Source organism: Colius striatus, chromosome 15 (assembly GCF_028858725.1).
Source record: "Colius striatus isolate bColStr4 chromosome 15, bColStr4.1.hap1, whole genome shotgun sequence".
Lineage (NCBI taxonomy): Eukaryota > Metazoa > Chordata > Aves > Coliiformes > Coliidae > Colius > Colius striatus.
The window spans coordinates 9951580-9965329 of NC_084773.1; the positions used below are offsets into that span (position 1 = coordinate 9951580).

Below are 13750 nucleotides of genomic sequence, written 5' to 3' on the forward strand. Positions count from 1 at the left end.
GGGAGATCTCCATCCCACTCAACTGCAGGGGCTCGTCGCTGCGGAGGTGTTGTGTCCCAGGGGGACATTGCCCTGTGGAGAGAGGCAGGGCCTCAGCAGGCATTGCAGGCAGTCAGCCAGGAGGTGCCTACAGCTGCATGGGCCTCAGTAGTCTGGGATCAGGTGTGCCTGGCAGGTCAGGGTGACACATCCCCACCAGAGCCAGAGGGATTTCCAGCCTGAGCCCTGCCAAGTCACTTACTCCTCTTCGCAATTCTGTGTGATAGCACCTGGTGTGATGCAGCCCAGGTGCACGCAGGAACCCAGCCCAGGGAGGGAGGGGACATGATGGCAGCAGCTTGCTGAGATGATGCAGACTGGAGGGGTGGAATGGTCCTGGGGCCATTACAGGCCTTCACATCCCTTGCCAGTGATGCTCTTTGGGGTTAGCTGGTGCAGAGAGTCCCTTCTGGAGGTGCAGCAGGGCAGCCCTGCATCCTGTGCTGAATTTCAGATGGGCTTTTCCTCCCGGATTTAGGTGCAGCCATCAGACACTGTGATGAGGAGAAGGGCTGGCTGGAGCCAGATCTCTTCAACTGCACGTCGCCTGCCTTCAAGGAGCTCTCTGTGCTGGTAATCCCCGCTCAGCTCTGCAGCCCTGGCAGGGCAGGAGCCATACAAACAAGGGCTCATAGACATGTTTCAAAGACCTCAGCTGTCCGTGGGCACCTGTAGCAGGAGAGGGCCTTGCCACAGTGCTCACCACTTCTGCTCATCTCCTACCCCCAAACCCATCCTGTGGGAGCATTGATCTGAGCTGAAGTTCACTTCAGTGTAATGTTTGGAGCGTCCCCATCAGAAACACCCTATGTCCTGCCCCAGTATTTAAGAAGTAAAAAAGTATCCTGAGCAGGGCTGAACTGCTTGATGCTGGCAGCATGTTTGCCCTTGGGACCTCTGTAGCCCTCAGACAGTGCCAAATCCCTTTGAAAAATGGAGGCAAGTTTATTGAACACTTGCATCCCACCAAAGCTGAACTGTAGCTGAAGCCAGGAGAGTTTCCAGGGAAGTCTGGCTAGATGCCTGCCCTGTCCTTTCATCTCCTTAGCCTCTATCACATAGGGTACTGGGTTAGCTGGGCCTGGCCCAGTACAGCCCTGTGTGCTGCTGGAGGCTGTCATCTAGAGATGCTTCCTGTTCTAGTGACCACCACTCTGAGTGTCCCTGGCTTATGCCATGGTTTCCAAAACCGTTCTGGGTTCAGTGGGGCCTGCAGCATCCCAATTTCCAAGTGAGCAACCTGCTTAGTTGTTTAATCCCCTTCTTCCTCCCTGCTGGCAGCTGGAGGGCTTGGAGAGGAACGAGACTGAGCTCAACACAATTGAAGCCAAGAAGCTGGCCCACCGGCTGCGGGCTGTGACAGACCACATGGACCACTACTTTGGCAACGACGTGCACATCACCTTCCGCCTGCTGTCCCACCTCATGGCCTTCGAGAGCCAGCAGCGTGGCTTTGGCCTCACAGCCACACAGGATGCTCACTTCAATGAGGTCAGTCCTTCACCACAGCAGGGTGGCTTCTGATGCTGCTTCTCTTCATCATCCACCACCAAGCCCGGGTCTCTATTGAGATTGACGCTGTTGTGAGACCATGTCAGGAGCAGTGGGCTCCCCAGTGCTACACAAGCATTAACCCACTGTGGAAGCCGCCTTATATGGTCAGGGCTGGAGCACAGGGTGGATGAGGAGAGGCAGAGAGCTGGATTTGTTCAGCCTGGGGAAGGGATGGCAGAGGGAGGTCTCATTGCTGTCTGCAGGCCGCTAATGGCAGGGATGCAGGGAGGATGTCTGCAGAATGCTGGCTGATGAGTAGTCAGGGTGAGGGCCTGTTGTAGGAGAACATACTCTTCTGTGAGCCCTTGTGCAGCAAGCTGGGCAGAGAGCACAGTGCCGCAGCCTGGGGTGGTTGGGCCGGGGCCCACAGGCTCCGCTTCCCTCATCCCCTGCCCCGACATCTCCCATGCAGAACCTGCTGCGCGCAGGCAGCTCCGTGCTGGCCCCCGAGAACCGGGCGCACTGGGCCATGCTGCCGCCCGGCGAGCACGGCAGCGCCAGCCTCATGGAGCAGCTGCGGGACTACTCGGGCACGCTGGCCAGCAACATGAAACTCACCTACCTCAACCCCGTCGGCGTCGTCACCCCCAACATCAGTGAGTAGCACCCAGCCGGTGGTGGGGCCGGGCTAGGGGGTGCAGAGCCACTCTTCCAGCACACCCTGTCCCCATCCCCTTGTCTCTCTGCACCTCAGCAAGGGTGCTGAACAGCTCTTGGTGGCTCTCTGAAACACAGGGAGATATTTGTGGGAGACATACTGGTCCTGTTCCTGCCTAGACACACCCCTAACAGCCAGCAGAGCCAGGAGTGTGCTGCCCTCTCCCAGTTACCCCTAGTCCAACGTGAGTCTCTGGTGAAAAGCCACTGGTCCCAGTGGCAGAAGTGGCCTGCCCTCCAGCAGAGCAAGGCTCTGGGATGGGAAGGAGCACTGTAGATGCTGGGATCTCACATTATCATAGAATGTTCAGAGAGTTGGAAGGGACCTCTAGAAATCATCCAGTCCAATGCCCTGCTAAAGCAGGTTCACCTTGATCTGGGAACACAGGAACACATCCAGGTGGGGTTTGAAAACCTCCAGAGAAGGAGACTCCACACGCTCCCTGGGCAGCCTCTCCCTTGCAGCAAAGAAGATTTTCCTTGTGTTTAAGTGGAACTTGTGTTCCAGCTCATGTCCGTTACCCCTTGTCCTGTCATTGGAGACTACAGAAAAAAGTGTCACCCCATCCTCCTGACATCCACCCGCTAGGAGCTTATAGGCGTTGGTGAGATCCCCCCTTAGCCTGCCCAACCACAGGGCATATCTACAACCCAGCCTGTGGTTTGTATGGTCCCTTCGCTGGTGATTTCAGACCTGGGGTGCCACGGTGCACAGCGGCTCTGCAGGTGGCATCCTAGAGCTGCTTTTCACTCCCTCACTCCTCGGCAGTGCTGAGCATCGATCGCATGGAGAACCACTCCCACGTCCGCCGGCGCTACCCGCGCTACCACAGCAGCCTCTTCCGAGGCCAGCCCGCCTGGGACCCACACACACACGTCGTGCTGCCGCTGTCGGTGCTGAGCCCCCCCAGACCTGAACGTGAGTGTGTGAGCATCACTGGGGAAATAGCGTGGGTGGGCATGGAAGGGAAGATCTGCCCCTGCTGCCGTCTGGCTCTGTCAGAGGGCTGCAAGTCACCTCTGAGAGCTCAGAGCTTCTGACTTCACCACATCCCAAGGGCTCCCAGTGGGCTCAAAAGCTGCCGTCAGAGCAGCCTGCCTGTGTTCTCACCATCCATCCCCCTGTGTGTCCCACAGCTGCCCCCACAGCGGTGCCCACAGCGTCTGGGGGCGAGGGGAACTACAGCGTGGAGAGCTCGTCCCCGCAGCAGGCGCTGCCAGAGCCCGAGCCCCCGCTCACCGTTGTCATCCTCATCATGTACCGCACGCTGGGCGGGCTGCTCCCCGCGCGCTACCGCGTGGATCGACGCAGCCTCAGGTACGGCCTCCCCCTTGCCCTCCCCAGGCTCCAGTGCACAGAGGCAGGCTGGACTCTGCTCCACATAGGCTCTCTGTCTGTCTGCAGTGGCTTGGGTTTGGCTCCCACTCAGATGGTCGTGCCTGCTGCCCACCTTGGTGTTGCCCTGCCCTGTGTTTCCTGGCCGCTGGGTGTGAGCTGGGCAGAGCTGTTCCTCCGTGGTCGTCAGGGAGTCCCCGAAGGGCTGCAGCTGCCAGGCACACTGACAGTAGGGCTCTGTCACTCCTTGCAGACTCCCCAAGAATCCCGTGATGAACTCACCCATCGTGAGCGTGTCTGTGTTCAGCAACCACACCTTCCTGCGGGGGCCCCTGGACACCCCTCTTGTGCTGGAGTTTCGTCTACTGGAGACAGCCAACAGGAGCAAACCTCTCTGTGTCCAGTGGAACCACTCCAACCCGTGAGTTGAGCACAGCTGAGCCACTCTCTTTGAGCTGCTCTCCCTAGGGACCTGCTCTCTCTCCCCGAGTCTTCCTGGTCACGACAAGCTGTGTGCTTGGGCAGTGCTGGGGCACAGAGGTTTCTGCCCTCTCCTGTAGGGCTCTGGCTGCAGTACTTCAGTACTTCAGTTGTATCTTCTGGTAGAAAAGCCTCGCCTGTGGGACCTCTGCTCTGCAGTTCCTTCCCCACACACCACACTCATCTGTCTTCTCTCCTAAGCACACTCTTCTTTTTGGTGGCTGCAGGACCAACCCCTCCGGCTTCTGGACAGCTAGGGACTGCGAGCTTGTGTACCGAAACACCACACACGTCCACTGCCAGTGCTCCCAGTTTGGCACCTTTGGGGTTCTGATGGACAGCTCGCACCGGGAGGTAACCACGGCCTGTGGGGCTGGGACTGGGGGGTCTGTTAGCTGCTGGGTGCCACAATAGACAGGCAGAGGCAGAAAATTCCCTGTGGGACACAAGCAGAATTTGAGAGCTCAGCAGGCTTCCCCCATCTGCCCCTAACACTGCCGTTTGCCTTTGGTTCTCTGCTGCTGCAGCAACTGGAAGGCGACCTGGAGACACTGGCAATTGTCACCTATTCCTTGGTGTCTCTCTCCTTGGTGGCTCTGCTGCTGACCTTCTCTTTCCTGACCTGCCTCAAAGGCCTCAAGTCCAACACGCGGGGCATCCACTCCAACATATCAGTCACCCTCTTCTTCTCTGAGCTGCTCTTTCTCCTGGGCATCAACCGCACCGAGAACCAGGTCTGTGGGCTTGGAGAAACACAGCTGGAGGGGGTGGGGTGAGGCGTGGGTGATGTGGGTACCGTTGGCAGAGTGGGACCATCTCTGAATGGCTTTCTATCTCCCCAGTTTCTTTGCACTGTGATTGCCATCCTCCTCCACTGCTTCTTCCTCTCCACCTTCGCCTGGCTCTTTGTCCAGGGCCTGCACATCTACCGCATGCAGACCGAGGCCCGCAACGTCAACTTCGGGGCCATGCGTTTCTACTATGCCATCGGCTGGGGAGTGCCCGCCATCATCACCGGTACCAGCTGCTCGTCCTGCAGCCCTGCCACAGCCCCGGCTCTCAGCAGCCTCCCCGGCCCCTGCTGATGCCCAGCTGATTTGCCCGATGGGGAGAGCTGGGGGTGGGCTTGCCACGGGCAGCAGTGCTGTGCTGGTCAGCTGCAGACCACGAATCAAGCGCTGTTGTCGCGCGTCCTGGGGAGCGGTGATTCCTCAGCACGTCTCCCCACGGCTTGTTTGGAAGGAAACAGAGGCCCTGATGCTGGGGTTCACAGCCCTGGCTCTTTCCCTGTGGCGGGGAAGCCTGTGGGCAGGGCAAGGAGCCAGGAGAGAACCCTTTTGCGGCCTTCAGTGCTGAGATGAGATCGATAGGGCTACAACAAGTCCAAGACTGCTGGGTCTGGGCCTGACCTCCGCCTTCCTCTTGCAGGGCTGGCTGTTGGCCTGGATCCTGAGGGCTACGGGAACCCCGACTTCTGCTGGATTTCCATTCATGATAAGCTGGTCTGGAGCTTTGCAGGCCCCATTACTGTCGTCATTGTGGTAAAACCCTGTCCTGTTTCACCCACAGCCCCCTCCTGCCTCCCTTCTCCACACCGCAGGCACTCTCCCCTTCCTCGGCTGCCCACTGCCTGCCCCGATCTCTGTACTCCTTTCCTCAGTTAGTGGCCCTCCCTCTGTCCCTCCTCGCTGCAGCTGAACCTGGGGGAGGCCATGGCTTGGGCATGAAGGGGAAAGGAGGGGACGGTCACGTGGGCCTGGCAGACCTGGTATCTGCCCATGCTCTGCGCTGGGGATGTCAGTTAGAGCCCTTGGCACAGCTTCTAATCAGTGCCAACACTTTCAGATGAATGGGGTCATGTTCCTGCTTGTGGCCAAGATGTCCTGTTCCCCAGGCCAAAAGGAAAACAAGAAGAAATCAGTTCTGTGAGTATTAGTGGCCAAACTCCCAGCAGAGCTCCTGTGGCTCATGAGTTTTAGCATTTTCAGTGACCATCCTCCCTCTTCCGCCGTTGCAGAGTGCCCCTCTGGGCATCAGTGTCAGCCTCAAAGCCACTCTCCTCTCCCACACCTGCATTAACCCTTCCTAAACTTTGTCCTTTCCTCTTGTTCCTACGTTGCCATCCCCACACTGTCCTGCCAGCCTGTCCTCCTCCACCACCTGCCCTCACAGCCACCTCTCCTGTCTGCTTGGATTCAGCACTGCCCTTGTCAACTCTCAGCACCTGCTTCTTCTCACGTGCTCCTGCGAGACCTTTCCCCACTCGCTCCAGGGCCAGCCCTGGAGCTCAGCTCAGCTCTCTGTGGCTCCAGATGACCTGTGTCATTTGGGCCCGTGTGTGTGATCCAGAAGGGATGTCCTGGGAGTCGGGGAGCCGAAGCACCATGCCGCAGCGTGGCACAGTGGGAAGGGCTGGGCTTTCCCCTCTGGATCTCTGTCTGTGAGCACTAGGCTGTAGATTAACAATCCGCACTAACCTCTGGGTCTGTGCCTGTCTGTCTGTCTCTCTCTCTCCAGCATGACGTTACGGAGCTCCTTTGTTCTGCTTCTAGTTATTAGCACTACCTGGCTCTTTGGCCTCTTGGCTGTCAACAACAGTGTCCTGGCTTTCCACTACCTCTACACTGTCCTCTGCAGCCTCCAGGTAACTGCCTGGCCTCTGCCAGGGAAGGGCATGGGTCAGCCCAGGAGAGCATGTGTTCTAGTGGTCCCTGTGGCCACCTGTGGAGAGTGACTGGCCTGTGATGAGCCCACGGCATCCCATGGGGCTCCTCATCCCTTCTGTTGTCACCACTGCCAGTCCTGGCTCCTCTGCCCATGGTGAGCTGTGGCATTGATCAGGAGGTGTCTGCAAGGCAGGTGGTTAAGAGGTGACAACCAAGGGGCAGTGAGGACTGTCTTTGGAGGGAAGGGGCCTCCATGCTCTCAGAGAGTGGCCTGCAACAGAGGTGTTGGACACCCCAAACATGACCCACAGTGGCAGCACCCTGCAAATGTCCTGCCACCATCATGGCTGGTGTTGCTGCAGGGGACTCTGCCAGCCTCTCCTTGGCTTCTGCTAGCCAGGAGGACAACCTGCCCTTTCCTTTCTCACCCATGGCCACCGATTGGCATCAGGGCTCTTAGGTGCATCCCAGTCCTGGTGGCTGCCAGGGCCAGCACATTGGGCTGTGGAGGAGCCCGGGCCTGTCCCAGCACTGGCAGGCGAGCAGGTTGACTGGCAGCGAGGGGCTGTCTCTCCTCATGGCATCTCTCCTTGCAGGGCCTGGCTGCGCTGCTCCTGTTCTGCGTGCTGAACGAGGAGGTGCGGGAGGCCTGGAAGCTGGCCTGCCTCGGCAAGAAGGGGCAGGGCGAGGAGCCCACACGGAGCACGCAGGTGGGCAGGAGCAGCTCAGGGGACGGGGGACGGGAGCTGACAGGGACATCTCTGCCTCCCCAGGGGGATGGCAGGTGTGGGTGGGAAGGCCATCCACCTCCTTACCGGGGACTGTGCCCTCTCCCCCCGCTCCCAGGGCCCCAACGCTTACAACAACACGGCGCTGTTCGAGGAGAGTGGGCTCATCCGCATCACCCTGGGCGCCTCCACCATCTCGTCAGTGAGCAGTGTGCGCTCTGCCCGCACGCACTCCAGCCAGCGGCCTTACCTCAGGTAGGGCTGCTGCGGGTACCAGCGCGGGGCTGCGGGTGCTGGGGCACGGCTGGTGGTGCTGCCATGGGGCTGCGGGTGCTAGGGCAGGGCTGTGGGTGCCGGGGCAGGGCTGGCAGTGCTGCTGTGGGGCTGCGGGTGCTGGGGCACGGCTGGTGGTGCTGCCGTGGGGCTGCGGGTGCTGGGGCAGGGCTGGTGGTGCTGCCGTGGGGCTGTGGGTGCTGGGGCAGGGCTGGTGGTGCTGCCGTGGGGCTGCGGGTGCTGGGGCAGGGCTGGCAGTGCTGCTGTGGGGCTGTGGGTGCTAGGGCAGGGCTGTGGGTGCTAGGGCAGGGCTGTGGGTGCCGGGGCACGGCTGGTGGTGCTGCCTTGGGGCTGCGGGTGCTGGGGCACGGCTGGTGGTGCTGCCATGGGGCTGCGGGTGCTGGGGCAGGGCTGTGGGTGCTGGGGCACGGCTGGCGGTGCTGCCGTGGGGCTGTGGGTGCTGGGGCAGGGCTGGTGGTGCTGCCGTGGGGCTGTGGGTGCCGGGGCACGACTGGTGGTGCTGCCTTGGGGCTGCGGGTGCTGGGGCACGGCTGGTGGTGTTGCCATGGGGCTGCGGGTGCTGGGGCAGGGCTGTGGGTGCTGGGGCACGGCTGGCGGTGCTGCCGTGGGGCTGTGGGTGCTGGGGCAGGGCTGGTGGTGCTGCCGTGGGGCTGTGGGTGCCGGGGCACGACTGGTGGTGCTGCCTTGGGGCTGCGGGTGCTGGGGCACGGCTGGTGGTGCTGCTGTGGGGCTGCGGGTGCTGGGGCACGGCTGGTGGTGCTGCCTTGGGGCTGCGGGTGCTGGGGCACGGCTGGTGGTGCTGCCATGGGGCTGTGGGTGCTGGGGCAGGGCTGGCAGTGCTGCTGTGGGGCTGTGGGTGCCAGGGCAGGGCTGTGGGTGCCGGGGCAGGGCTGGCAGTGCTGCTGTGGGTGCCGGGGCAGGGTTGATGGTGCTACCATGGGGCTTCAGGTGCCAGGGCAGGGCTGGCAGCTACTTCTGCTATGACTGCTGGGGCCTCCTGTCTTTCAGAGACAACATGGCTGCACGTCAGGGCTCGGCCCTGGACCATAGTCTGTTGGCTCATGCCGGTCCCACGGACATTGATGTGGCCATGTTCCACCGCGATGCTGGAGCAGGTAAAGCTGAGCCCTGTGCCTGGGTTTGGGACTGGCCACACACATCTCAACTCCTGGCTTAAGGAAATTGTTCCCAAGTGTGGGCTCTGGCTGTACAAGTACATTGGTCCACGCCACGTTCAGCTGTGACTTCCAAACATGCTGTGTGAATAGGAGAGAGAGGCGGCAACCATGTTACTTAGCACAGTCTCCTCTTGGACAGATGGTGAAGAGCGTAGCCAGGCTCCAAGGAGCTAGAAAGGAAGGAGGCAGGAGGGGCATAGGCTGTTGCAGCATTCCTTGGTGCTCTGGGCTCCCCAGGACAGCACGGGCATTTGACTTGCCGGAGTGTGACCAGCAGGGCCACCGTCACAGCTGAGGCTGGGGGAGATGGGTGAGCAGAGGCTGGGGGAGCTGGGTTGGTTCAGCCTGGAGGAGGAGGAAAGGAGATCTTATGGGTGTTTGCAACTGCCTTACGGAGAGGTGCAGCACAACGGAGCCAGACTCCTCTCGTGGGCACAGTGATAGGGCCAAAGGAGCAGGCACAAGCTGTGGCCAAGGGAAGGGCAGGCAGGGGTAAGGCAGCCTGTTGTCAACCCTGGAGTGGTTCTGCCTTCCTGGCCCTGTCACCAGGAGCCTCTCCCACCTTCATTCCAAACGTTTCTCCAACACACACCGTGTCCCTGCAGACCAGGACTCGGACTCGGACAGTGACCTGTCTCTGGATGAGGAGCGCAGCCTCTCCATCCCCTCCTCAGAGAGTGAGGAGAACGTCCGCCTGCGGGGCCGCTTCCAGCGCCAGTTCAAGCGGGCGGCGCACAGCGAGCGCCTCCTCACCAACCCCACCAACACCACTCCCAAAGGCAAGTCCCGGGGCCCTGGCAGGGCAAAGGCTGAGCTCAGGTCCCTGAGGGCCAGGTTGTGTCTTGGCATGGCTTTGATAGCTGTTCACAGAAATACTCTCTCTCTTCCCCGGCGCCTGTTCCGCTGTGTCCTTTGCCAGACGTGGATGGCAATGACCTGATGTCGTACTGGCCAGCTCTGGGTGAGTGCGAGGTGCACCCCTGCTCCCTGCAGAAGTGGGGCTCTGAGCGGAAGCTGGGATTCGACATCAACAAGGATGCAGCCAACAACAATCAGCCAGACCTGGCCTTGACCAGCGGGGATGAGAACTCCCTCACCCAGACCCAACGGCAAAGAAAAGGTAACGGCTCAGAGCAAGGGTGGCCTCACCTGTCTCAGGGTGACATGGCCCTGAAGCCTCAGCGTCAGATCCAGCTTGTGTCCTTGGGGAAGTATGGTTTACCTCTCCTAGCTTGTGCACCCTTTTCCCCGTTATGCAAAGATTTGACTCCTGTTTCTGTTGGGTGCAGGGATTTTGAAGAACCGCCTGCAGTACCCGCCGCCTCTCCAAGGTCTGCCAGCCGTCGGCAGGATGACCAACGAGCTGACGTGGTACAAAACCTCCACGCTGGGTCACAGGGCTGTCCCCGCTGCCTCCTACGGCAGGATCTACTCCGGGGCGGGCAGCTTGTCGCAGCCAGCCAGCCGGTACTCCTCACGGGAACAGCTGGACATGCTGATGAGGAGACAGATGTCCCGGGAGCAGCTGAGCAGACACAACTCAGGAGAGTGCTTAGAAGCTGTGCCCAGCAGGCACGGCTCCAGGGAGGAGCTGGACACTATCCCCAGCAGGCACGGGTCTGCTGAACATCTGGAGAGCATCCCGAGCAGACACGGCTCTAGGGAGAACTTGGATCTGCTCACTGCCAGGCCCAGTCAGAAAGATCATGGGAACACGCTGCCCCGGAGGCAGGGCTCCAGAGATCACCTTGACTCTTTACCCTGCAGATTTGGGTCAAGAGAGCAGCTAGACTGTGGACCAGTAAGAGAGGTCTCGAGAGAGTGGCTAAACACATTGCCAAGTAGGCAAGTGTCCAGAGACCGAATAGGCACGTTGCCAAGTCGAGATACTTCTCGAGAACAGTTGGATTTGCTTTCTAGAAGACAGCCTTCAAGGGACCAGCTGGCATCGGCTAGGCAAACTTCAAGGGAGCAGCTGGACTTTCTGTCCAGAAGATCTAATTCCAGAGAGCCTCTGGACACAGTGTCTAGCAGGCAGCCCTCGCAGGACAACCTGGGGAGCCTCTCCAGGAGGCAGCTGTCTAGGGAAGGCCTGGAGCCGCTGTCAAGGAGACAGCCCTCCAGAGAGAACCTAGAGGCCGTTCCCAGCCGACATCCTTCCACCGAACAGTTAGATATCCTTTCTTCCATCCTTGCTTCTTTTAACTCCTCCGTCCTGTCCTCGGTGCAATCTTCCAGCACGCCGTCAGGCCCCCAGACCAGCGCCACCCCCTCTGCCGTGCAGACCTCCCCAACACCCTCCGCAATGTGCCCCTCGACGCCGCGCTCTGCCACCTCCCACAGCATCTCGGAGCTGTCTCCAGACTCAGAGTAAGTGTGTCCCTGCCTCAGCCAGGCCCTGTCCAACTGCTCTCGTGCATCGTTCACCTGCCTGGCTCATTCCCAGAGCAGGTTTGGCTTGAGGGGAGAGGGCTGAGTAAGGGTGAGCCCCAGGGTGAGAGGCGGGTGTGATTCTACAATTTTATGATCCCATCCCATTCTTCCTTTCCCCTTCCCTGAACTCAGGGACCTGGAGACAGACATTCTTGCCCTGACACAGGAGTGGGTTTCTGCCCTGTTCCCATCTGACATAGCTGGGGGATAAAGCTGGAGCCCAGGGCAGATGTCACAGCTTAACACTGGTTTTCTTTCCTCCAAGAATAACGAGAAACGAGGGCCATTCCTGAGGGGCCGAAGCTGTCCACAAGAGAGACAGAAGAAGCAGAGCCCCTGGCATGGCCAGGCACTGCCAGCTGAGGTTTGGTATCCCCAGGGCGCAGGGGCCAGAACTGATGGTGGTCAGAGGCCCAGGACCACCCCTGCCTTCCCCTGCCCTCCGGGCTGAGGGGCCGGCAGCCCGCGGTGCCCGCTGCCGGGAGCCTCTGGGCTGCCGCTGAGCTCGCCGACGCCTGCCCAGTGTGCTGGGCCTGGCAGGAGCTTGCTCGGGCACGGGTGGCACTGCCAGCCCTCCGGAGAGCCGCTGGTGTGCGGGGGTGAGTGTGTGCGGAGCGGGGGCCGGCGCAGGGGACAGAGCCCAGGACGGGGGCGCAGGGGAGGGTTTTCTACCTTTTTGTATCTTTGTAATCAGAGAGAAGAGAAATTTCTATGGTTATTTTTACGGATGGTCTGTTCCCAGGACCTGGAGCATTTGTTTTACCAACAGCCCTTTGCCAGCTTCCCTGGGGATACCAGGGGCCGGGCTCCCAGGGGACTGGCGGGTGCCACGTCATCCCCCCTGTGCTGCGAGGCTGCTGCCCCTCCTCTCCCACCCCACAGCCCCACACCTCCGGGGGCCATCCTCCTGCCTGGCATCCCTCAGCCCCCTGCAGCCCCTCTGCCCTCTTGTGGGATCCCCTTGGGGCTGCCCCCAGTCCGTGAGCTGGTTTGCCCTGCTGTATGTTGTGCCCATTAACCTGGCTGTTATAAAGCAAAGCTCTGTTGGTCTGTGGGTCCAGGCAGGGGGCTGGATGACCCTGGCCCTGCTCAGCAGCAGGCTGGGCAATTCCCAGAGCCAGAGCTCGCCCCACAGAGGATCAGCACCCACAGGACCATGATGTAGCTCTAGTCTCGAGGTCCAGCATTACCCACAGAAGTCATATCTAGCTAGTTCCCTGTGGGCTCTGCATACAAACAGACACATCTCTGCACTCCCTGGCTGGCTGAGGAGCCCCACTCAGAGTGGCCTGGATGTTGGCAGATGGAAACAGACAGCACTTTGCCTTCTCTGGAAATTCAGGCCACCGTGATGGTTTTTTTGGCCCTGGGTTCCCACTGACCCTGTTGCAAGGCAACACTCCTCTGTGCCTGGCCTAGCCTGGGGTCAGGGGCGCTGGGCCCCTAGGCCAGCACGCTCCCTTTCACCTGCCGAGTGCGGGGCCTCTGCTCAGCTGCCCTCACGGTGCTTTTGGAGCTGCATGCCAGCACGCTCCTTACTGCCTTACTGCCACACTGCCACAGCGTCTTACTGCAGCCCAGCCTGACGTTTACAGGAGAGGACTTGTGCTGCTGTCCTCTGGGGCCCCGGGGAGGCCAAGGCCTCTTGGCTGCATCCTGAGACAGAGAGGGGAGCGTGCAGGGAGCGGAAGGGCTGGGTGACGGGGATGCCATGGGCTGCCTGCCCCCAGCACAGCCCCAGTGAGGCAGGCTCGCTGCCACCCTTCTCCCAGGGATGGGGAGGGAAGGGCCTGCTGACCTGTTTACATTCTATTCAGGACCAACGCGCAGAGCAGAGGGAGCGCCTGCCAGGGCCCCTGTGCCTGACGTCTTTGCCTTGGGAACAAGCTCGTTTACATGTTTTTCTCTGGCTGTGCAGAACCAGCACCAGAGTCCCGCAGCCCTGTCCCACTGCGCTGTAGGGCCCATGCTTCTGCCAAGTTGGGTGCAAGGGGCTCTTTGTGCTGGTGCCAAATGGAGAGCAAGTGCCAAGTGCCAAAAAGAAGAGAGTGGCGGAGCCGGTGGCTGTCCCCACAGGGACGGGCTGGTCTAGAAGCAGGAGTCAGGCTGCAGCTTGGTACCTGATTGTAATGCTGTGGCCTGGGCTCTGGGAAGCACCCTTCTTGGGTTTGGTTTGTTTCTTTGAGGGCTTTGGTTGGATTTTTTCCCCTCTCTCCATCTCCCGAGTCTGTGGGCAGGGAGCGGGGACATGCCCGCGCCCTCCCTCCCACCCCGGCTGTGTAAAAGTGTGTCATGGAAGCGCCAGATTTGGAAATAAAAGTCTATGAAGTGGTACTGGCCTCTCTGCCATCTCCCTGTGCCCAGGGGCTGGGGCTGTGGGTGCAG

General features: G+C 60.5%; 1 protein-coding gene across 5 annotated transcripts in view; it reads left to right on the top strand.

Moving 5' to 3' along the window:
• Positions 1–13699, top strand: part of CELSR3 (cadherin EGF LAG seven-pass G-type receptor 3) — a 32729-nt gene extending 19030 nt beyond the window's left edge. For 2 of the 5 annotated variants that reach the window (XM_062008351.1, XM_062008352.1), the window contains 12 exons: positions 518–612; positions 1321–1530; positions 2006–2189; positions 3020–3169; positions 3388–3568; positions 3840–4007; positions 4294–4420; positions 4594–4800; positions 4909–5083; positions 5495–5607; positions 5912–5991; positions 7329–7437. In XM_062008351.1, coding sequence (XP_061864335.1) covers positions 518–612; positions 1321–1530; positions 2006–2189; positions 3020–3169; positions 3388–3568; positions 3840–4007; positions 4294–4420; positions 4594–4800; positions 4909–5083; positions 5495–5607; positions 5912–5991; positions 7329–7362 — 1724 coding nt within the window. In that variant the 3' untranslated portion in view covers positions 7363–7437. Of the gene's footprint in view, positions 1–517; positions 613–1320; positions 1531–2005; positions 2190–3019; positions 3170–3387; positions 3569–3839; positions 4008–4293; positions 4421–4593; positions 4801–4908; positions 5084–5494; positions 5691–5911; positions 5993–6583; positions 6711–7328; positions 7443–7578; positions 7716–8762; positions 8870–9537; positions 9712–9851; positions 10053–10221; positions 11303–11630 lie in introns of those variants that run through there. The other 3 variants (XM_062008356.1, XM_062008355.1, XM_062008353.1) reach the window with 3 other exon arrangements.
• Positions 13700–13750: the final 51 nt, after the last annotated feature.